This window comes from Ornithodoros turicata, chromosome 1, assembly GCF_037126465.1.
Source record: "Ornithodoros turicata isolate Travis chromosome 1, ASM3712646v1, whole genome shotgun sequence".
Lineage (NCBI taxonomy): Eukaryota > Metazoa > Arthropoda > Arachnida > Ixodida > Argasidae > Ornithodoros > Ornithodoros turicata.
The window spans coordinates 171,380,989-171,405,835 of record NC_088201.1 but is presented as its reverse complement, the minus strand read 5'-3'; the positions used below and the strand labels follow the sequence as shown (position 1 = coordinate 171,405,835).

The window sequence follows — 24,847 nt, the reverse complement described above, 5'->3', positions numbered from 1 at the left end:
TTAAACAGAGGGGTAGCTTCATGTATAATCGAATGATGCCCGCCGGTCACATTTTTTATTTCTCTCGAAAAAAAATATATGTTATCCCACCCACAAAGAGATGCAAAAGGTGCCTGACCGCAGGTCTCTGCGATGTTTTCTTCTCCGTCCACGGCGCTTCGAAGCAACCGGCGCGATTTCGCGGCTTCAATTTTTTCCAACTTTGTGACCTTGTATCTCTTGAACGAGATGTCCCATTCGAACGAAATGTTTTTTGCTGAGAGAGTGGATGGTGCATGTTCCACCGTGTGCTATTAAATTTATATGGTCAAGAGAAGAGTATACGAAAAAAAATCCTGAAAATGCAATAGAGAAGCGTCTTACCGCACGTTTGGAAGGTCATGGCTGCGGCCCTGGATCTCCGACTGTGATGTTCTTCACATGAGAAGAAAGATCATTCTTTGCTCTTTCGTTTGACGTCACACACATTGCTTTATCTTCAGCCATTATCCCGTAACAATGCCGTGAACACGGAAGGGACATCCCAAAAAGGGCATCTTGAAATTTTCCAATATTTCGTACTAACGTAGCTGAGACATAGCTCTTTCATGATATGCAATAAAATGTTTGCTTATTTTGGTCCCAGAGGGCGCGCAATTTTTTTCGCACCCCTATCGGGCAGCGTCGCAGGGGTCAGACATACGTACAAAGAGTGGACTTCTACCCCACCCCCTTTCGGTGAGGGTGCCGTCATGCCGAAGGCAGACTATAGTAATATGCACAGATCACTGTGATGTCCGCAGACAAGCAAAAGTTCGTTGCTTAGGCTTTCCCACCCGGTTAATCCCTTCAAGGTTACGTGCTTAAAGGAAATCGGACATGGGAACATGATATTTATAAATACTGCGGCTTTGCCGAACCGAAGCGCGAGACGTCCATGCTCTTGTAATTTTGTTTTGTTATTTTCTGGTTTCTTCTACTTCTGTTTCTTCTACTTCGTCTACTACGGGTGCCTCAGTGGGCTCACACCAATATCTTGCTCTGATATGTTATCGTTCACAGTCTGCAGAATTTCGGTGGGGTCAGTGAAGTCAGCATCGTCAGGGCTTGAAGCCAGAGGGTCTTGTTCACCTGAAGGCACTGCCTCAGCAACCTGTAGTCGAAACGTGTTGTAGCAGTTCACACATATTTCGTCGGTGTCGTGGACATGAACTGCCTCAGAGGTGCTCAAGATCGTATTCAAAGGCCCTGATCCTATCAACGATACCGGCCTGAAGTTCTTGTTCCAGGGTATTTTTTTCTTTTGTCGTTAAATATAGTTCGTGCAGTATAGTCGATTTCTGGTGTGGCTACGGCTGGCCATGGGGAGCGCAGAAGTACACGCTACGCCGACGACAAAACGAAATCCATGCGGAACATCGAGGAAAGCAAGGCCTTGTCTTAAAATGTGGACAGCGGCGGGAACCCCGTAGACGCCTAAAGACCATCTTTTCCCACGTAGCGTCCCGACTTTCTCACCCGTTGGAAGGCTAACTCCTTCAAATAGTATTTCTAAGAGGAGTTCACCTTGAAGAAATAAGGGACCGAACATGTCCTATCATTCCCAGGAAGACCAGACAACCAGTCCATGGGCGATCTGTCGGCATCGTGGCATATCACCTGAGTGCTCCAAATTCCGTCTTTGTTCACAAGTAGAAGAAACCAGCAAATAAGAAAACAAAATTACAAGAGAATAGACGTCTCGCGCTTCGGTTTGGCAAAGCAGCAGTATTTACAAATGTCATGTTCCCATGTCCGATTTCCTTCAAGCACGTAACAGGCAACAGTCTTGCAGTATTTCAACAACTCAACAGGGTGGGAAACCGGGTGGGAAAGCCTAAGCAACGAAATTTTGCTTGTCTGCGGACATCACAGTGATCTGTGCATATTACTATAGTCGGCCTTCGGCATGATGGCACACTCACCGAAAGCAAAAAAAAAAAAAAAGAATCAGGGGTTGGGGTGCAAGTCCACTCTTTGTACGTCTGTCTGACCCCTGCGAGCGCTGCCCAACAGGGGTTGCGAAAAAAAAAAATTGCGCGCCCTCTGCGACCAAAATAAGCAAACATTTTATTGCATATCGTGAAAGACCTATGTCTCAGCTACGTTAGTACGAAATATTAAAACATTTTCAAGATGTCCTTTTTGGGTAAAAACTGCCGTGAAAATGAGAATTTTCCCCTACCCTTCCGTGTTCACGGCATTGTTCGGGGATAATGGCTGAAGATAAAGCACAGTGTTTGACGTCAAACGAAAGAGCAAAGAATGATCTTTCTGCTCTGTTCTCTGTTGCGTTTTCGGGATTTTTTTTCGTATACTTTTATCTTGATAAATTTAATAGCCCACGGTGGAACATGCACCATCCACTCTGTCAGCAAAAAACATTTCGTTCAAATGGGACATCTCGTTCAAGAGATACAAGGTCACAAATTTGGAAAAAATGTAAGCCGCGAAATAGCGCAGGTTGCTTCGAAGCGCCGTGGACGGAGAAGAAAATATCGCAGAGACCTGCGGTCAGGCATCTTTTGCATCTCTGTGTGGGTGGGATAACATATATTTTTTTCGAGAGAAATAAAAAATGTGACCGGCGGGCATCATTCGATTATAAATGAAACTACCCAGAGCCACTTAAATGGTGCAACTCTGGACGCGACGAACCGACTCCCCTACAGCGGGTTGCTTACCTGTGGAAGTTATGGCTCTATCGCTACAATTAACCGTCCACCAATGTCTTGTCACGCGACCACCCGTAAATAGTATATTCTCTGCCTACAAACGGTACCGCATAAATGCAGAAAACACGCATTACCGTGCTACATGCTACCGTAAGCGCTCAAAACTTTCATGGAGGTTAAGTGCAGCATCGTGAAAGGCGAACCTTACTTGTATGTAGGAATTAGTTGGTTGTAGCACCGATAGCGTTCCTCCATTTTACATCCGTCTGGCTTCGCCATCCTGGAAAAAGAAAACCAATTTCTTCAACCATTTTCTTCATGTTAGTTGATTAGTGAAGTATCGAGAGACAACCTGTATCTGGCAACCTGTAATTGCTGCAGGAGTACATACATACCCTTGATAAAGCAACGCTGGGTACTACCAAATATTTTTGTGAATTTTGCTTCTTTCTCTCTCTCTCTCTTTCTGTGAACCTGTGAACACGTTGCCGTGCGGTAAAGCTTCCATCTGTGTGCAGTCGCGTGTGTATTTACTGTTCCACAATCGGCTCTAGTTCATTTGTGCTTCTCATCTCAGAGCTCGCCAGAGCAGAGGCAGACCTCTAACTTTGCGCGGACTAAGCACAAACGCACAGCTATATGTTGTCACTGATGAGCCACTTGGCTTGAAAGCCTTAGTCGTAAAAACATAACTAACGACTGGAATACTGACATTTGCATCAAGATTTCGCTCATGACAAGCTGCATTACACCGCTATGGACGCTTGGATAAATTAGGATAACGTTTGAATTGAATTGATGGTTGACCAGTGTATTAAATCTAGTGACCAATAGACTAAAATTAGCGGGAAAACCTGTAGAACTGTAATCATACGAAGGTAAGGACACTCTAAAAACAGAACTTCACCGCATAGCACGCTGTGCGCCAACCATTGCCAAGAATGATAGGGTTATCGCCTATGGTTCGAGGAGAGAGGGAGGCGTCCGCCTCTTTGTGGCAATTACCTATATCCAAATTGCCACAAAAAGGCGTACGGCCCTCTCTCTCCTCAAATCAGAAGTGATAACCCTATCATTCGTGGCAATGGTTGGCTGACAGCGTGCTATGCGGTGAAGTTCTGGTTTTAGAGTGTAGTAGGTTACACAGTGCAGGCGACAAAACGCCAAGAAAGCATCTATACTACGATTAATACCGCGCAGTTGCCGGTCTCATTAGATGGACCCCATGCTAATGAAACCCTTGCATAGAAGCAGAGAAAGCTTAACCCTTAAGCTACCTTCGTCCACGGTTGCGGACAAATGTTGTTGAGCCTTTACACTCGCAAGGAAAATAAGAGCAAGAGATGGCGCTTTTTGCACCAGCCGAGAGCTGCCGCAACCTCTCGCCTCAGGCGTTCAGTAAAAGAAGTTGAAATAGCTACAGCAGTACCAATGCCATCGTGTGATGTTTGTGGCACAAATACATAGAAAGTCTCACTTTGCCTAAGAAATTAACGATGAAAGATCTTTCATCGTTAATTTCTTAGGCAAAGTGAGGCTTTGTATGTATTTGTCCCTTCTATGTTGTCCCAGACTCAGAACATCAGTTCTCTCATGTTCAACAGTTGCCGCCTGCGTCGATCCCGTCGTATGAATGTGTGTATGAGTGAGCAAAAATGTAAGAGTGAAAGGAGGATGAGTGAGAGAGAGTGGCTGGTTTGTCCCTTCAGATATGACGCACCCTTGGAAGTCGCTGCGAAGGCGTGTTAGCTTAGCTCAATTGGTAGAGCCCTGGACCGGCAATCCAGAAGATGTGGGTTCGAGTCTTACAGCTGGCTAACCTTTTCAGTGACTTTCATCTTTCATCGTTAATTTCTTAGGCAGAGTGAGGCTTTGTATGTATTTGTCCCTTCTATGTTGTTCCAGCCCCAGAACATCAGTTCTCTCATGTTCACTGCTCAGTTTTGGCAAAGAAAACTCGATTAATTGATTGATAGTGAAGCTCTCCTAACACCAACCGGCGAGAAATTCAAAGCCTAACAACCACGTAAAACCGCCATTCACCACTCGATGTTGAAAAGTATGAAATATAAAAACGTCAAACTAATAACATTCTTCGGCACATTGTCCCCTGTTTCCGTGCAAAAAAAAAAAAAACTCTTTCCATGCATTAGAACTGTCAGGCCACGTGTCGTGGGGCGTGGTCCCGCCTCTCAACCCTCGGCGCTATTAGTTCTCTAAAATTGTTTCATAATTAAAACGTGCTCTCCGTACGCCGACCGTTCAGGGTTGACAAAACTTTACATGACGTCCGGAAAGACACTCCCCGCTCCTCGGCACTCTCGATGCTCAAGTCTCGCTCGTTCAATGTAAATTAGTTGCGTTCAGGAACGTGATAATGTGACAATAAACTGTTAATGAAAATTTCGTAATGTCGATAACATAGTGTACACTCCGCTCAAACTGCGTTTTCCAGCATAATTTACGAACCTTCTCAGAATAACACTCCACATGGTACCTGCAGCGAGATAGGAGAAGGGACCGTCTTTGAAGAGCATTGCCTTGAAGCGTCCCCCACAAACTCCAGTTCGATCGTGGAAGTAGTCTGAAAGATATCAGTATATTGAAACAATGTACTAATTAAAATGTTGAGATCATAGTCTATCGACCACAATCCAAGAACACCAATTGAGCACCAGGCAGAAGTATTGAGACAGGAACCGCCCAGGCACAGACAATGGTTGCAGACCAAATTCGCGATGGTTTCACAACATACTTCGCCCGTACCGCATTTTGTCTTGTCGAAAAGCCCTAGAGTCATACGTACTTTCCCCCCTCCCTCCCCATCCCGCCGTCCCCGTCGCTACGGCTATTCGGTAGTACAGTGCGTCGTTTTTGCCTTGGGAAACTTTAGTTGCGTTTTAGAAGTGCAGAGCAGGAGACTCCAAGTAAGGAAGAGTTGTGATGGCATCTCGTGAGACATTTGGCGATAGGTTGACATCGACAATGATGGTCCTACGATCGTTCATACTGCTCTCGATTGTGCACATGCCTCCCTCTTCTCGGTTCGTTTTGATGGGCAGACGCCATTGTGTGGCCCCACTTTTCCCTTGCTTGGTGTAAAGTGCAACACCAGCCGCTCTGAAACGTTGGTGCATGGGGAACGACATGGACCCGCATCCGGCTGTCTCACACGGATTATCAGTGCCCCAAGCAATTTTTGATACGAAGAAGGGGCGAGAGTACAGCCGACTAAAAGACACGGAGCGTGCGGTTCGGGAAGGTTGGTAATGCGGGCAATGAAGAATAATGTGCTCCATATTCTCTAGAGCACCACAGTGGCAGCAGGTGGGAGAGTCATCTTGTCCCAAGCGGTAACGTCACTGAGCTGTAAAAGCCACGCGAGTCGCATTCGATGGAGTAATGCAGCATGTTGACGAGAGGTGTTTTGAGGCATGCGAAAAGCGAGCGTTGGATCAACTCTTCCCACCATAGGTGGGGGAGAATGTCGGTTGCCCATTGGCGGGAAGCCAGAGATGTCACCGGTATAGCAGAATAGAACGACGGGCTCCTTTCAGCAGTGCTATTGGGTTATTATAATTAGCTTAATTTAACTGGAAAATTTGCCAAGGAAAGGTAACGTTTTTTTCCCCTTAATTGAAAGGCTCATGACCGCAACACACCATTTCGGTCACATTGTTTCCACAACAATTCACAGAACGTTTCCCACTTCTCTCTCACGTACATTAAAAAAAAATAATTAGGGGTCGCTCCCTCGTGCAACACCCTGTATACTGCGTTCGAAAGTCAGCTTTCGTTTAATAAGTGCATTGCGTAGGCAAAAGATGGTACCAAAATCCAGCGTTGGTCTCATCAGCCTGACGGACGCAGTTTCGTCACACCAACATCAGAAGTAAAAACTATGACAACTTGCCCCGGTCTCCTCTACCGTTTTCTCTTTTTGTTCCCCCTACATTCTACGATGAGGGTGTCGCTCGTGTGGACGCACGGTAACGGTATCGAGCCTCTTGCGCTCAAGTGTTCGAAACTCATCCTGCATAGATGCTTGTCTGCATTGCGCCTGGTGTGATAAAACATCAAGTCTCCATGTACATTAGTTATGCACAGGCCCTCGAGGATAGTCACTCGCGACATGGCATGGTGACCGTTCTGAGGTTGATGGGAGCTCTGTCCGGACTGAGACAAGGATTGATGCCACGTAGCGAGGCGGCCTTGATTTTAGCGGCGCGACCAGTTACTTCACCAACAAACCGGAGCCATAGAGGGACGATGCGGCCTAGTCCGTCGTTCTGGATGAATTTGGGAGTTCCCTTCAAACCGTTAACGATAACGTCGTGCACATAGACATTTGGCCGTGATCACATCGTTTACACTGACCCTCCGTGATGTCGGACGATATTGACGACATAACGAACTCACGTAGTCAATGGGGAGTTTCAGCAGGTCGCGAGCTCTCTACGAAAACGAAACATTAAAGGAAGGTGTCAAAACAAAGATCCATAGCGTGATGCCAGCCACTCCAAAGGAATAAGGGCTTATCGTGTGTTTTAAGAACCGTTTTCATGAAGACCTTCAGATCTGCTAAATCCTCGCCCGCCGAAACGTTTCTTGTGGGCCGAGATAAAGAAAAGAACGAGTGGGAGAGAACGTATCGCGAGAAAGAAAATATCCCTCTCTACTGGCACTACACCGCCAAGGCCTGAAAGCGCGGGTAACAAATACTATCGCGTTTAACACAGACACAAACAGAATCAAGATGGCCAGTATCTGCTTCAAGTAACTTAGTTTTCTCAGAGATGAATCAAATATATTCGAACGACCCGACCATATTACCATTCGTCTAAACGCAACCACGTTATCTTATCAACTGGGGTTTTCCATATAATGGAAAGCAAAACAGAAACAGCGAGATGCTGTGTGTCACAAGCGCTGCAAGATCGAGCTATAAGGGGCGACATTGTCACCTTTCTAGTGTGGATGACTCCCTGCCGATGTTCGGAGTTGATGGTTCTTTTCTGTAATTCTTGCGTACATTCACCTGAAGACCACTTGTGCCGCGATGGTACGATAATGTTCGGACCCCCTACGCTCCGCACCTACCGCACTGAACACGGAGCAAATGTGTAAAAGCAGACGACGCGTCCACCGTTCGATCTCGGAGCGAATTGCCTTCGTCCTGCGGCACGAATATTTTCGCGCTCGCAAGAACGTTGAGGAAATTCTTTAGAGGCATCGTCAGCAGCCTTTGTAGTGATTTACGCACGGAGAGCTTTGCTGGCTGTATCACGTGCACCAAGCACCCCTGAAGCTACGGAAGACAACGCTGCGGAATCACCTGAATGTTCTTGCAAGCGAGCCTTCGTCGTTATGGTTGGGATCGATATTTTTATTGGAACTTTCTGACATCACGGGAATGTGAGCCTGTCGCTAGGTCACACACTGAACACCTATCAGCAGCCTACGCACATTGTATGATGCAGTTATGGATCTACAGACTAGAATGGTCAACCCTACACCACAAGTTTTCAGATCCAAAATACATATGAGAAGTGTTCTTGTTCGTCGTTGTCTTCTCTCAGTCTCAAGGGGTGTCACCGTCTTCCTTGACCCTATGTATGATGAACATGTTCAAGCGTCGCACAGAGGCACTAGTGTCCAAACTAACTCTCTGCACATCCTGTCTTTGATATTTGCCGGTCACAAGCGCAGTCAGTGGACTGCTTTAAACGAGGCGAGCGCCTTCACCCTCAAGTAACATTCTAGGTGCCGGGCCCTAGACACATCATAGATATCATCATCACCATCATCATCATCACCATCAGAAAGAAAAGCGAAAAAGTAACCGAAATAATGTAGTCACCACAACCGGGAAATCCCGCGATAGAATGCTACTCTGCAATAGGTTTCGCAACTCAAAGTTTAGGCTGAGGACATATAGGAGCCGTGAATGGAGCGCAGAATTTCATGCAAATGCATGCTTCATTCGCGATATGGTTTCGTACCGAAACGATAAAACACTTTTGGTCTTGGTTTGGCATCGACCAGAAGGGTTCTATGGTGCATATAAATGCATGTTCTGCACGTCGTGGCATATTTCGCATGCAAGTCCATGAAAAATGTTCATTTTGTCATACCTTCAGGTGCGAGAGGTTACCAAATTCGGGTTCGTCCCATCTTCTCCATTTCTAGTTAACACGGGGCGCACGCTGGCATAATGGGCCCCATGTTACCGACATTTTCCCCACACTTCAAACTTGGCAATATGGGACACATATTGCAAAGTTTGAGCAATATAGTCAAATCTTGGCAAAACGGGTCCCATAGTGGACCCGTATTACCAGTCATCAGCCAATATTGTGTGCTGCTTGGGAAGGACTCTCTCCGTCGTATTGAGTGTCGCCTCTTATCCAGGCCACAAAACGCTCTGGAGCAGCTCTGCAGCAGAGCAGCGGCTACTCCATAATCTTCCATCGCTTCAAAGCACGTGTTCAAGCAAGTTGTTCTTCCTCTGTTCGCGATAAGATTCGTTTCGGTTTCTAGCTATTTGGCGTGCCCTGCAGGGTGGCTACAATTCTCGCCATCTCAAATTTCCCGTAAACAGTCACATCACAAATTTGATGAATTTCAAGTAATTAATCACCTAGTAGTCGCATACCCTCTCCCACAGATAGTGCGCGTGGCCGTATATAGCTCGCCAACAAAAAGCAGCACATGTACTGCTCTCGTAGCTCTTTTACAAAAAAAAAAAGAAAAGAAAAAAGTAGGATCATTCCTCTAGCGCAAAAACACAGGATAATTGTCACAAACCCTGTGCAGCCAAAAACTGATTATCAACACCACATCGGTCATTCGAAAATGGAGAGGGATCCACTTCTCACTGGGTCACGGTGTATGCGACGTCGCTTTGACCCCGTTCGCCGCTCATTCGAATTGTTCACCTACAGCATATCAACCCACGTAGCTACCTTACCAGCACTCATTTCAGTATTAGGCTACGCTTATTCGATGCATATACTTACTTGAAGCAACCTTATTGTTGTCGTTTAGGAGAAAACTTCTGAAAAGCAAGAATGTAAGTTTCAATGAAACTATTTTGATTGCCGGGGGCTTGTATTGGGTGACCTTCACCGTTCAAATATTGGAGTTGGACACCTTCATTGTCTAACAGCAAACTTTTTGCATTATTGGAATTAATTTTGTTGCAGTGAGTCTATGACGGGCGCCATTTCCTTCGACACCCACCTCGTTAATACGAACACCATGTCAGACTCATTTCCCCCAGGGTATTCGGCAACTTTTGTGCGAAGTAAATCCATGGTTTTCGTTGCTTTTACGATTGGCAAGCTTTGACCCGGTATCTTCGGAAGGTGGGTCCTGTCCTGATCAGCAGTCATCTGGAAATGCAGGTGGTTTCTCAAAATTACGCATGCGCCCTTATAGGTAACGACATTGTAGCATGACAAAGTATCATCACCAGTGCCGCCATAGCGGTCGCTCCATTGCCTAATTTTGCCCATCAAAGTTGTGATACCCGACAGGATTCCAACAGCAGCCCTGGTATCCGAGCAACTTGTGCCGGCCACCAGATTACTCTTGCCCTCAATCTCGTTTGAAGGCGCCCCGTTGGGCTCAGTGCCCTCCCCGCGAACTGAAGCACTTCAGAGTAGAGAGACTGCACTGTGCAGATACTAATACACTCAACTGCAGCGGGCCCCTGCGGAAGGGTATGCAGCTTTCATTCTTCCCTTCTGTTCATCATCGACATTGTCCGTTCAGTCGTGTACTGTGTGAGTTCAATGATTTTGCTCGTGACACTGAAGTTGATATTTCAAGGTCTGCGTATAATGAAACGAGATCTGGTTAGCTATGCTTATCCGATGCTTAGCATCTTTTTTTTATGCTTTTACTGATCACGTTTATTTTCTTTCTTTCTCTCGTGTATCGTGCTGCACTAGTGAGTAATATTTCCGTTGGTGGGCATTGATAAATACATAAATAAATAAACGGGACTGTTTTATTCTTCGATTGCGGCGTCCTGTTTCGGTTGACAACATACACAGGTTGGTAACTTAGCCCATTTACCACTCCGAGTGCACCAGTTTACTACATGACACAACGTAATTTCTCGAAGAGACGGTATCATCGTATTTGAGGAGTAATTTAAGTAGAAAACGCAGTCAGCAATACGCGAACGCAATTCCAAACGTTCTCACTTGTGGCGGCATATTTTTAGTTACTACGACGGGGAAATCTAAGGAGCCTCATGCGTCGAAGATGCCGCTGAAAGTGCCGCCTCATGCGTCGAAGATGAGCTAACTTGCGGTAACAAAACAAAAACACATGTATCGGGCGACGCTATCGAAACTGCCCTTATCTTGGGCCGCATTTTCTGTTAATCTTTTTCCGGGTCGCAAGAGGCGACCAGTGTGCTCTTTCCCCCTCTCACATTGAAGGTGAAGGAACGACGGTTCTCCGAAGATGCGCATTGAACAAAATGAAGAAAAAAATGGCGTTCCTTCACGACTTTTTGGCGGACGATCTACCGAACGGATTTTTGTTCTGAAAACGGCTAGATATCAGGTCACCGAAAGGAACATATGTTCTCCTTGGGACAACTTCGTATCTCTCATAATTAAAAAGGTAATTAACGATTTTTTAGGTAATTAAGTCATTTGACGGTCGAGCAACACTTGGCCAAGAACGTCCGCCGGCCCAGAGATGATAGAAGTGAAAACAGCATGTCTATAGCCCTTATAGTTTTGTAATGAAAAATCTGTATCGCCTAAAAAAAGACACCCTGTATAGACGGAAATCCAAGAAAAAAATGCTCGTGAATTTTGTATGTATGTATTACGCTAAAGACGCTAAAGACATCAGCAGCGACACATACGCTATTAGCATATTTCGAGGAAGCCGTATTGTTCCAAGCTCAAACGCTACAGGCTCTCGGATAATGCACTGATACACTTGAACTGTATAGATTTGACACCGAGGGCGGCACAGTTAGGACTCCTGCCGAGGGTTGAAGCGTATCACCCTGCCAAATGGATTAAACCAGGGGTGCGAAGCTGCCATAGCACCCTACTGTAGGTGACCTTTGCTGCTGGACCAATGACGGAGGACTAGCCACCCAGTTTTTGGTGGTGTCGCCAATGACGTAGAATGCGCGCGTTTCTCTCACTACTTTCCTCCTTTCTGCTCTGCTTCCCGTCTTTTGTAGTTGTTCCTTGTTCGTCTCTTTCGTTGTCTCTTTGGTTCGCATTTGTTCGGATGTAGTGGAAAGTACAGAAAAAACAACGAACCATTTGCTGTTTTGCCACACAAGTAATTTATTGTGCAGTGTGCGTCTATGCAAGCGACACGTGCAAAGCATGTTTGGAGTAACGAAAACTCCGTGGCACTAATGTTGCTCCGGAATTTGCTTGAAGCCTGACGACGTCGGGCTGTCTCGGGCAAGGATTGCTACGGGGGGCTGGAGGTCAGTGGCTGCAAGATTAAAATTAGGATCAGATATACAACAACAGCAGCAACTATTGCGGGATGATGGCTGCGGATTTTATCAGATATACAGCTATGCATGTGAAAGTTGCAATGTAAACACAAAGACAAAAGCTGGTATTGAATGCGAGAAATGAGAACGATTGTGACACGTTTGTGGAGAGGCTCGCAGATATGGAGTGTAATGAGTGACCTACTTACAAAACATATGTTTTACTTCGTAACCTCACAACGATATGTCCAGGCCGAATACCCGAAACTGGGCTTTGGAGCTACCTACAGGACAGCTACTAAGTTAACAACGTCGGATAAAACGTGTCGAGCGAATCACCGAAAATCACAGACCTACCGCTGTGCCACGCATTTATGCAGTAGGACGCGAGCGGTTGTTGATTCATAACATGAAAATTATATTGTTTTACGAAAGGAAATAAAATCTACCATCGCGACTGTAAAGCTACGTTGTCGGTCACAGCGTAGCCCGGGATTTACAGTGTCTGTTGAGCTACATATCTACAAAACACGAAGCCAATGCTGAACGTGCGGTGTTGTAAGGCAACAAGCAGTAACAAATGACGTACCCACTTACCTGTCTATTGTAGTTGACCGTGTATCTGAAGATCTAGGCGTTCGACTGTCGAATGGTTTCTACACCAAGAATCAGAGCAGTATGTTGCGCAGGCATCTTCCCCGGCGACTGTGACTTTTCCAAGGCGTTGACGTGAAAAATCGGAATCCATGGACCTACTCAACCGCTGTACACAACATGAGCCATCAAAGACGGAGACCGGCGACCCCTTCCATCCGGCACAGCCGACGCGCTGTTGTCAGTTTGGGCGATCGCGAACGAATTTGCTAACGGACAATCACCGGTCAGAAAACAAATTCTACCTCATTTTAACCAATCAGTAAGCACTAGCCACTGGATGTCGTCGTAACGTTCAATTTTCTGACGTTTTGTGACGTTCGATGACGTGACACTCATGAAGCGCCTCACTTTATTCCGCAACGGAACTCGCGAGCTTCGGGGTACTGGACTAAACTTACCCACTTGTGGACTAACAATTTTGACAAGCCATTACAACCCTAAAATGCATAACATTGACCACCATTTTAAGCGTGTACATTCATTAACACGGCTGGAAGACCAGTACATGAGATCGTACCACATAGGTGTCGTGCACTTTCATCTTGAGCTTGATGTTGACATTTGCAAAAGCTGCATTCATCTGGAAGGTAAGAAGAGGTACAAAATGTCCGCTAATTCAAATACTATGGATATTTTGTCATGTGCCACCGCCAAACACGAGTTTGCTTCTGAACAATTCCATCAACTACGACTAATGGCAAACGTCATTGGTAGAGCAAATTTATCACCGCATTGAGTGAGTTTTAAGCAGTGCTGTACATTGCTTTCCGCTACTACTAACGCTACTTTCTATAAAATGTAAAACACAAGGCACTGAAGAACGAATGAAGAAGCTCCCGTTGGCGTAGCTCTATGGCCAGAATGCGACGTGAACCGGGTTTGAATCCCAGCAGCGTCTCTTCTGTCTGCGTATTTTTCCTGTGCTTTCATTAGACAATTTAAACATCAGCTACGCCAATATCCTAAACAATTGACACGGTTGCAATATTCTGAAAGCCCACATCGAACTCTCCCCAACATGCAGCTTCATCCTCCCAGTTCGGTACATCAACACGTGAAAAAAAATCTGCAAAGACAACGAAAGAAAAGAAAACGCAAGAAAACAGATAATTCATTCCGAAACACCCAAGGGCACAGCCATGCTTTATGGTGTATATCTGCTCGAGCCGCCCTCGGTGTCTCAGTTGGTAGCAAGCCCGCGTCCTGATGTGAAGATCGCGGGATCAAGCCCGGTCGAGGACAGTGACAACTTTGTGAAGGAGTACACGTGCCTCCGTCACCCCGTCTTCAGCAAGGGACGTTAAATGTGGCGTGCCGAGTGCCGAGATTTCGGCTCACGTTAGGATAAGTTACGATAAGGTAAGATCTTTATCACCAGGAGTATCCATTAAAGAACTCTCCGATGGGCAAAATTTATCCACAGATCCGACCACTGTGGCGTCGCTCATTATCGCAGTTCTCTCGCGGCGTAAAGCGCCGAATTATTAATAGGATTAGATCTGCTCAACCAAGGACTGTGACGTGTACACGCCTTCTTACTTGTCAGTGGAATGCGCCTAGCGCTTCACCTGGCTTCACGTCTCTGTGGTTGAAGTTTAGGTGATGGGGGGCGTAAATCGATAATTGCTCGGAAAGTGATGTTCTCTGTGTATGCAGATGACGTTGCCCTTTGGACAGTATAGTAAAATCATGGCCTGCCACTCAGCGGCACTTGCAGCTGGCTTTAAATAACATCCCCTCATACCACACGCAACTTGGGACGGACCTTTCGCATGAAAAGTACATCGAGCTCCCGTTCGCACGGAAGCCTGTCACAAATTTGTTTCTGTGGGTGGGTGCCAAGTATCTCAAACCTGTACGCTTCCATCGCTTCCTTGGCGTGGTCATGTACTTCTATCTGTGCTGGATTGCCACATAAAGCACCTCGTAGCCAAAGTGCAACGATGGCTCCCTGCTATTCAGCATCTTTCTGACTCAGGATGGCGCTGTGATTAGCGCTCCCTTCTCATGGCTCACGTGGCTTTGGTGTGCATCTCTAGCATAATCCACACTCACCGTACGTCTATTGTACACTTACCACATTAAGCTGGCTTTGTGCGTATATCATGAACTGTTCTTTTGATATGGAGCTAAAGCTGAGATCACCGACGAAGAGAACCGTGATGGGTCGCGTTTCAGCCAGCTTAGTCAGTTCAGCGTCGGTTAGGGGACCATTCGTCGTCGTCGTCGGGGCTGGAACAGTCGTCGGGGCTGGAACAGTCGTCGGGGCTGGAACAGTCGTCGTGGCAGGAATAGAAGTTAAAAGCATCAGTGGCATTCTCCTCAAAACTGCACGTTACTGTAGTCGCGATCTTTTTCTCATGTTTCACATTTTTACAGTTTCTAACCGAGCTTCAAATCTCGGACGTGGACCTTGTTGCTTATTAGCAAACGCCAAGCAGCTCTCACTCTGTGAGGGATTTAAATTGCATATCTGGAGACAATATAATATCTATAATCCTGGAGGTATACGCAGTCGGATAATGTAGTCATCACATCGAGAATGTTGATACAAGAAAAGTGTCTGTTGCACATGGTTCTTAACGCGAATACTTTACGTGTTAGCTTGATAAGCATGCAAATGTACGCTAGGTAGAATGTCTCTGATGAGTATTTTTGGAACTCGATCAGTGCACGACCGCTTGATGTTCTGTTTGTCCGTCTTTCAGTGTTCCTGAGTGGTTTTAGCCCTCTCAAATTCATGATGGGGGTGGTGAAAGCGCTCGCCGTTGTCGGTCTCACAGAGCTGGGCAACATCACGACTGACGCCATCAGGGAATGTGAGTCCTGGGTCGACTTCTTCGGGAATTGTGCCGACAAATGTCTGAAAGCGTCTGAGGGAAACCCGGGAAAACCCCCAGACAACACAAGCCGTGCCGGGATTCGAACCCGGGTACCTCCCAGGCTCCACATGAGATGGCCGGCACGCTAACCAATGGACCACGCGAGCGAGTTTAAAAATTCACGAGTTCAACAGCGTCACGCAGCCACCTAAACCAAGCACAGACGCCTCTACGTGTGCTGGCTTGGTTAATCTTTAGGAGATGAAATGTCACGAAGTATAGTAAGAGGACAGCATGGTAGAAGTTGGGAAGACTGAGGGGGAACTAACATGCCTGAGAAGCCGACATGAACGGGAACAGTGCCGGTCGTTGAATCTCGAGACCTACAAGACGTAAATCTTCGAGAGTATAACGAATGCTAAGATTTAAAAGTTCGTTCTCGTTTTCAATAACCTGTCTATTCATATTTTTGAATACAGGTGTGCTTACTGGTGCTGGTGTGCTGGTGGTGATCAGGTGCGTATTTGCGCGTGCTGGCGATAGTTGCGTTCGTAATCGAGTCGAAGAAGGAACCATTATCTGTAACAGACAAGATGCGCAAATTATTATGACGCTTCCAGCAGCTAATAAGATCATTCCTGTAAACATATGGTTTCCAGAGGGAGGAAAGAGGGTTGGTTAGCCGGATATGTCACATATCCATACTAGTTGCAGGCTAGTATTTCGAGTGATCCTACCTTGTCCGAGGACGATTATCACTCTCATGACGATGACGACGGAAAGAATTGCCAGAACAAGTACTCCGCAGATGACGACTCGGCTTCTGGAAGTAAACAACAAGGACAACAAAGTTTTGAGATGTCGAATCTCGTATCTAATCGCGTCTCCAACTACGTATGGAGACGCTTGCGTCGTCCTCAAGATGACGGAGAAAATAATGATTGTCGATGAATAAATCAACGTGCTTCATGCCTTCTTCCACGAGACACGCTTCAAAGATTGTACAAATATAAATTCGCGCATGGTTCCCGCTGTGTTGGTTGCTTTCGTTCACCCCCGTCTTCCCCTTCTCGACATTGAATATTCTTGTCCACTGTAGTTTTTGCACTGCGGAATTGAACAGTGCTATTGCTGTTTGAGTTCTGTAAGCCTGGAAACTCCATCGCACACGAATGGAAGTCGTTCCGGCAGTTTCGGGTCAGCGCGAATTAAACCTGTCGTCCGCTGTTACTATCATTCGCTGAGTGCTTCCGCTGGAGGTCCGCTAGGTAGCGAGCAGCGAGCTGGGGAGGGGAAAAGTTCAGCATGGGCTCCTGCAAACTGCTTCTACCTCATCATGAAGATTCAGAACCCCGCTCAAACGACTTTGGCGCAACTTTTCTGTGGCAATACGGAACCAACTACACGAAGTGTGCCAACTGCGGCCGTAGTACTCGCGTTATATACAAGGTTTCTTAGTTAAATCTCCGGGTTAAATAATTCGCGAACGTGTGCACCAATCGAAGAACTTTTTTTTTCTTTTACAAGTATCTGTCCGATACCACTTACAAGCTGCGCACCGCGCGAATGAGTGGGAGGCGCTCATTACTTAAGTAAAAAGTCAAATGTGTTTGGTAAAAAAACGTAACTTCTAAAGCCAGGCGCCTTCGGCGTTAAAATGGGTCGTACTCCTGTTGGGACCTTCAGTGGACATCTTTTAGAGAAAAATCTGCCTCCGAAGCGGGTCTATTGTTGCAGTAATTCATTGGTTTGGGTTTACATATTTTTGTCGCGGGTCGACGCGATGAAGCCCGAAAGGACGCTCTTCCACTCCCTTATCCAGCAATGAATTACTTTTTTATTTATTTGTTTTTACTTTCGTGTTAGGGCCGCGAGGCAACTGTAGCTATGAGCGGCATACCGATTAGGACAGCAGGAAGGAGTGGGGGACAGGGAGGTTAGCATGCGTCCAGGGCCGCCTTCAGGGGGAACTGTGCCGATATTCGACTGGAAAGTCTTCGGAAAACCCAGGGAGAATCTCAGACAGCACGGCCGGTGGTAGTACTCGAACGCACCACCTCCCAGCTAGCACGACACCAACGAGCGCGTCGTCGTAACCCACTCGGCCATGCCGTTGGTCCAATGAATCTCGTCCTTACACAATGAATTACACCAGTGAATAACGTCCGTTTGCGCTTCGCCGCGACCAGCCATGACAAAAATATCTAAGCCGAAACCAATGAATTACTTCACCAAATGACCCGCTTCCATGGCAGATTTTTCGCTAAGAGGTGTCCACTGAAAGTCCCAAAAGGCGTAGTACCCATTTTAATGCGGACGGTAACTTGCTTTCACGAAACACATCTGAATTTTTATTTAAATAATGACGCCTCCCACTCATTCACACGGTGCGAAGCTTGTAGGTGGTATCGTACAATTGGTACACGGTAATATAGTGTATCTACGGTAATACATGTAATCTATTGGTATCTAATCTATCTATCGTACACTATATGGTATACTTGTAAAAAATAAAGTTATTCGATTGGTGCCCCCGTTCCCGAATTATTTAGCCCGGGGATTTAACTGAGACACCCTGTGTATACAGGTCAATGTGGCGAAACCATCCGCTTCCTTACAGAATAGCAAAAAAGAGCAGAATATTGTGATAGCAGGAAAACCGTGGAATCTACAGGAAAAGGACGACGATGATTCGATTTTAAACCATGCATCCAGGCGTTGCTGCTCTTTTATTTTCGCGTCAGACATTTAGCGTTACAGAGGTAGTTGTCGAATCTCCGTGTCACGGCGCCATCAAGAGCTAAGCCAAACACATTGGACAAATCATCTCGCGGATGCTAGGCTTTTTCCCTGTCGTTCTGCCTGTTATCCAGTTTTCGTTTTGCAGCGATAGCTGTATGGGGGAACTTTTGTGGAGGCCTCGGCATGGTTCCTGGCCTTTTTATTCTGCGCGCCATTGGTTGGTGCAGCAGCAAATCGGAGAGAAGCTAAAAAGAAAAAGAGAACTGGGGTGCGAGCGCAGTCAGTGTACCAGAGGCTATGTGGCGGTTACGGAGCGTTGCACGACGTCTGCCGAAAGGGAGCTCGGCCAACACCACCTAGATACAGAAAGCCTGCGCGCTCATCGACGTGACGTAACAATTAAGTGTCAGCCAATCAGCATCGTGTTTTCAACGGCCATAGCCAATCATGAACGTGCTTTCAGCGGTCGTGGCCATGGAGAAGAACCACTGTCGTCTGCGAGTTGTGATGGAACGTCCCCGTGTACTAAATGAGAAAAACCTGAAAATAAAGCGTGAAACTGTCTCAATCTTTCTCAAAACTGATTTTCTGGAAAGCGTCTTGCACTTTTTGTCGCAACATTTAGGTCTGCAGGTTCCGGGTAAGCTGCAATAATTCGCGGATTTTTGAATTCGCAGAATGGTGAATCACAGCAGCAGACGACTCTGAACGGAGGTTACGCCGCTAACCGCGGTTATGGAAAACCGGGCTTGGCTACCTCAGTTTCGCGATGTAACCGAGGAAGTGGACGTTTCTTTTTTATATCGTGTTAGCGCCGCGAAGAAACTGTTGCTATGAGCGGCGTACAGACGTGGACAGATGGAGAGAGAACAGCAGGAAGGAGTGGGAGGGGAGTTTGCGTCCTGGGCCGACATTCGTCTCGAACGTCTTCGGGAAACCCAGAGAAAACCTCAGACAGCACAGTCGGTGACAGGATTCGAACCCGTGTCACCCCCCAGTCGCGGCGTGGAAAGCGATCATCTTAACCACTATGCCACGGGAGCTGGTAGTGGACGGTTGCCTTAAGCGCGGTTTCCGCTGCCGTGTGATACTGCCCGCCAATAATTATGTGCACAATGTGTATTCAATTATTCCTAAGCTGTTTAACCACCATTATGCCCCTTTGTTTTCATAGTATACAGTGTAATCAGAACATACGAGTATACCTAGCGCTTGTGTCACAACCACGTGGTCACTACTAACTTGTCACAAACTGCCGTGTGACAACAAACCGTGGTTCATGATATCCGCGGTTTGGTAACGGCGTTTAAGACTGCCTGTGTGACAATGGTATGGCAATACAATTGTACGCAACAATGTTGTGACAATGGAGGGTGGAAGACGGCACACGTCCAAGCATATACCGACTGTTGGTGGAACGTGGGATCTACGTTGTCTAATGTTAGCAATGTTGAACAATTTGAATGTAGAATGATAACGCTGTACCAACGCTGATTCAACTGTACCTGGTCAGTAGTGGATTGTGAACGTGAAGAAACACGTTCATTTTCCACGAACCACTCAACTGTAGATATGCGCAGCAAAAACTTGCGTTGATTCTACACTGAACCTTTTTCACGAATGGAAAAGTGGTTGCTCCTTTTGTTCGCACCCAATTGTGTGCTGTGCCACTGTTTTTACATTCTATTGTGCCGTTCGCGTGTAGAGCAAGGCCTATATGACGTGGTAATCATCTCACTGCCATTACTAATACACTCAGAGAAAAATCTATACCTTTAGAGGTATAGAGGGCCTGCTCAATAACTTAGCCCTTATTAGGTATTATTTATACCCCGCTTACAGGTATAAAAAATAGTCCTCAACAAAGGGCTATATGCCATACGTTTAGGGGTACAGCTCTATACCCCTGTGAAGGTCTGCACGAGTATCATCGTGGTATTAAGTCACACCTAGGCGTAGATATTTTTAGAGGAGAGAGATACAAAAATCACCTTTGGAGCGAAGAAAACTTTTTGACATACACACCGTAATACAAACACACGCAATTGCATATGGTTGTGAAGTATAAAGCAACGCTCGTGCACATTACTCCCATGTAGACAAAAAAGACAATATGGGGGCAGAAAAACTAAAGAAAATTTTCAAGGAGCAAGGCCGCCCTTCGCAGTGAAGTGTATATCGCCATGTATTGTGTGTATCGCGACATTTACAGAATAACAAATGCTGATATACCGGTGGCAACTTGCCAAACTGTGCAGCAGCCTTCGTGTGGTAACCAACCCTACTGGTGAGGACATCTAGATTCAACATTCCAGCAATACAGATATTATGCAGCCATAAACCAACCATGTGGATTCAGATAGTACTGTACTGATGTCTGTGTTTCTTAATTAAATATTTGTTCAACTTAGCTGACACCGTCTCAAGAGAAAATATGATGATGTGATACAGCAAGTTGTGGAAGCAAAGGTACAAAAAACAATAAAGTTATAAAAAATCAGAAGGAATAAGCAACCTTCATCTATATTGTGAAAGGCATAGCCTGCTGATCTAGTCCTGGTACCGGATATGAACGCCTGGTGATGCGGAATAAATATGGTACGTTAGCCCTTCTTTATACCTCTTTCAAGCCCTTGAGAAGGGTTGGAGGTATAAATAGAAAAGTTTTACCTCTTCTATATCATCCAAAGGTATATATCCGAAGCAGAAGGTACCAAAGAGCTATAAGGGCCCATTATTATACCTTATTTATACCTTTTTTTCTAACAGTGTAATATTTATTTATTTTATAACCTCATAGCCATACCTTTTTTAAGCATATTTGTAAACGACTCACCACGAATTCCACGTATTCATTAAGCAAAGAGAAACACAAAATATTTTATCTTTTGCACGTCACTTATAATCATCGGTTACGGAAGTTAAGGGGTATAACAAGAAATCCATTTCCCAATAAGTGCGAGAAGAGCGCAACCACGTCTGCCTTGTCGCCATCGACATTCTCCAACTACCGTTTCAAGTGGGCGAGGCTGCCGAATCAGGGGCGTTGGACTCAGGGGAAGCTACCGAAATAAACCGTCCAAAATAAATCATGCGAAGTAAAGCGCGCTAAAATAAATCGTAGCGAAATAAATCGTTTAAAATAAACCATGCCGAAATAAATGGTGCTAAAAATAATTCGTGTTTATAGTGCTACGGTTTCCAAAATCCCCCTACCGAAAAGGCGACCACCACCAGCTACACTGACACCAACTAGTTTGGAAATCCCCCATGAAGAGGTCGCCTCGACGTCTCTCTCTCGCCAATCGCCCGCGTGGACGCAACAAGTGCGGTAGCGGACCACATCTCGCAACAACGAGTTCCCACGGAAAATGTAGCCGGCTGCAGTCCGTCGTCGCCAGCTATCAGTGCGGCCTCAGCGAAGATCGCACAGCGCGTCTGGCCAGACATAATCAGCCCGGCGCGCACTGCTCACGGTTTATACTATTGTAATTGTACATAATTAGGTTTCGGGACACGTGCGCAATAGCGACAGTTGAAGTGGAACTTTAAAGTAGCATAGTAGGAAGCGGTAGCAATAGACAACGTAGAATAAAGAGTAATTCACATCACTTGATCAATCTCCTATCAACGCTGAATAAACAAACGTCAACGTAGAAGTAACTTTATAAAATTATAGTGTTTTTGAGGGGACATTTTGTACGTAGATTCTACATTGCACGCTATCGCAGATTCTAGGATGGTACTGTAGATTTGCAAAGTTATTTCAACGTTCATTCTACATTTCGTGGTTGACTGAGGTACGAGGGCACGAGGCCGTGGCGAGAGGATATAAACGGTCCCAGACGTGTGTACTTGAAACGAATACGCGTCCGTCGGAGTCTGCACTGACCGACGCTGAGTTAGAGCGTAAGATCCTGAATAACCAGGTTGGACATGTTTGTGAGGTTCGTGATATGATGTGGATTCGGACGAACCTCGCGCCCGCACGCGCTCAATGTTGCGCGTGCACGATACAGCTATCGCTGCCACTTCTGCACACATGAATGCGCGATGGCATGCATGTTTCTTTCTTATCGTCTTTCCGTAACCCAGGATGTGTGCGGTGTGTAAGCCACACAAAAAATCATGTGCTGCTGCAGCAATCACCCGGCAATAATCGCTCAAGCATCTGAGATCGCCCAGCCTGTAGAGACATCCCGTTGTGATGGCTGTGGCAGTGTGTCGGCTGTTCCGTTGCACGACGCGTCTGAAATAAACGCTTGCCCGTGAGCAGCATCTGCTCTGTAGTCTCTTCATTTGGTGCGCTATTGATATCTGTTTATACTACGTGCTCGTTTAATTTGCACGTAATAATAATTACTCACAAGTAGTTTATTGGATGCTGAACTGGAGATTCAAATGTCAGTGGTGACACGATTTATTCTGTCTTACCAGATAATATGTTAACGACTCGAGCATTGTAGATCCACCAGCATGGAAGGCGCTGAACCGCAGGCGTTGTTCTGCTGACCCCTGCTCAGAAAGGACGTCTTCAATGTGTGACGTCGTCAGTTTGTCGAAAACTCCACACCGTTCTCGACTCCGCCTTCACGAAGCTTAACAACTTGTACCACTCTCCGGAAATCGTTGCCAAAGTTGCGTTATCCGTCTCTGAAGGTTGCCTGGGATCATACTGCGCTGGTAGTAACGTTCCAGGTGTGTCTTGGTATTGCGAAGTTTCCGACGGTGGCACTCGGGCAAAAAGAGTGACACATCATGGCCATGTAAGTGCAGGTGTGCACTTCCAATGATTTCAGCCTAAAGACGTTCGTTACCATATGTCGAACAGTCTTGGGACACCCAATGTATCCTATGACCTCACCATTGATATATCTCTGAGTTATCGTGGTGCCGTTTGTCGAGTTATTCCCGATCACCGAAACGGTGCGTAAAAAGCGTGATGGCGCCGTCATAATCTACCACAGTTGTTTGCAGTACAACATAGCGGCAGCAGCAGTTTCGAAGAGCAGCAAGCGACGGTAGTAGAACTTCTCAGACTTGCTCAGTTTGTGACTGCGGTGTACATTGCCCTCTACCGCTCCGAGAAAGACTGCCACTCAGCAATGTCTACTCGATACCTGAGCAGTTGAAGGCGTTGCAGCTTGATCCAGATTTAGTAGTCGCAGCCAAAGATGCCGGAGAACACAAAGCAGCAGTCCAGGAAGTGGAGGGTTGCGTACCTTGTATGCGTTCAAAGGTTAGGTACAAATTTGCAATGACCTCTGTCCTTCATCTCCTCATAATGTAGCACTACCCCGCCTCGAAGCTCTCATCGGAAGCTTGTTCCTCGACGTTTCAGTCAAGTGCTTCAAGTTCCCCGCTGCAGGTGACCAGCTTCTCCAGGAAAACCTTGAGGGTATCGGCTTTTGTTTTCGCGTACCTGATGGCATCTGCCTGAATCACTGTGTGGGTTTCAGTAATTATGTTTGTGACTCACATTCGTCTTGCTGTTCTTTCGACTTTAATCCGGTCCAGGGCATTACTGTCCTTAGGCATGACCAAAGCCCCTCCACACTAGTCGCAGACGACATCCATTAAAGCTGGCCAGTTGAAGAATGATACAGAGCCACTCTCTTTGTTCCAAACAAGGAAAACGTTTATACCCGCTGATTATTAGAAGCACCTGAAGAACACTGAACACAGAAAGAATAAGGGTGTCTGTGAGGAGAGGAAATTTGAAGGTTCCCTCTCCTCCTCTTCCATGCATTTTTCATTTGGAGGTCTAGTTTTATGACAGCCTCTTCGTCCATGTGTAACGCCTTGCATTTGGCGCGATTCGAGAACATTGGTCCTTGGTGAGACGCGGTCGTGCCAAAACACATTACCCTGATCATCTGGGGCAAATTCGACGCTGCAACAATTTTTGGGAAGGTGTTGATAATTTTCAAGTAGTCAAATCAAATGGTGCTAATGATTCATATCGACAATGAGCTGGCTTTCCATAAATCAGCTGCTGCATTGGGTAGCTGAAGCTGTGCGACAGCGAAGCGGAGAGCAGGCTCCAGCTCTTGTCGCCCATGGAATTTTGATGTTTCAAACCTTTGTTTGTTTGTTTTTGTTTTGTGTTTTTGGCTCGAGTTATATCGACATCGTCGGCATCTGCGTTTAAAATCAATTCTGTCACTGGGGTGTAGGGATCCTTTGCAGTCTCAGCATTGGAGTGGCTCACGGGTCTTCTGATTGCCGTTTAATTTAGAGCTCTCTGTCATGAAGCTTCTGCATACTGCGGGCTGCGTCACACGCGAGGACAGGCGTATACAAACTCTGAGACCTCGACGCACTCTCTCACGCAGCTCTAAAGACCCTGAAGAGGGAGGTGAACACTGGAAGCGGCCACTGCTAATGGTTGCCGCCATTCAGTTTCTGCTCTTGCTCGTGCACAGTAAATTCAAAAACACCCT

General features: G+C 46.3%; 1 protein-coding gene across 4 annotated transcripts in view; it reads right to left on the bottom strand.

Moving 5' to 3' along the window:
* The window catches only part of LOC135372930 (uncharacterized), a 55,278-nt gene extending 38,694 nt beyond the window's left edge, over window positions 1–16,584 (bottom strand). Inside the window, exons 1-8 of one of the 4 annotated variants that reach the window (XM_064606311.1) lie at window positions 16,400–16,584; window positions 16,152–16,241; window positions 14,918–15,090; window positions 13,358–13,420; window positions 9,936–10,087; window positions 9,713–9,750; window positions 5,163–5,277; window positions 2,902–2,973 (exon numbers count right to left, since the gene is read on the bottom strand). In XM_064606311.1, the coding sequence (XP_064462381.1) occupies window positions 2,902–2,973; window positions 5,163–5,277; window positions 9,713–9,750; window positions 9,936–10,087; window positions 13,358–13,420; window positions 14,918–15,090; window positions 16,152–16,241; window positions 16,400–16,427 (731 nt within the window). In that variant the 5' untranslated portion in view covers window positions 16,428–16,584. Of the gene's footprint in view, window positions 1–2,901; window positions 2,974–5,162; window positions 5,278–9,712; window positions 9,751–9,935; window positions 10,088–13,357; window positions 13,421–14,917; window positions 15,109–16,151; window positions 16,242–16,399 lie in introns of all 4 variants that reach the window. The other 3 variants (XM_064606313.1, XM_064606314.1, XM_064606312.1) reach the window with 3 other exon arrangements.
* Between the last annotated feature and the right edge of the window lie 8,263 nt (window positions 16,585–24,847).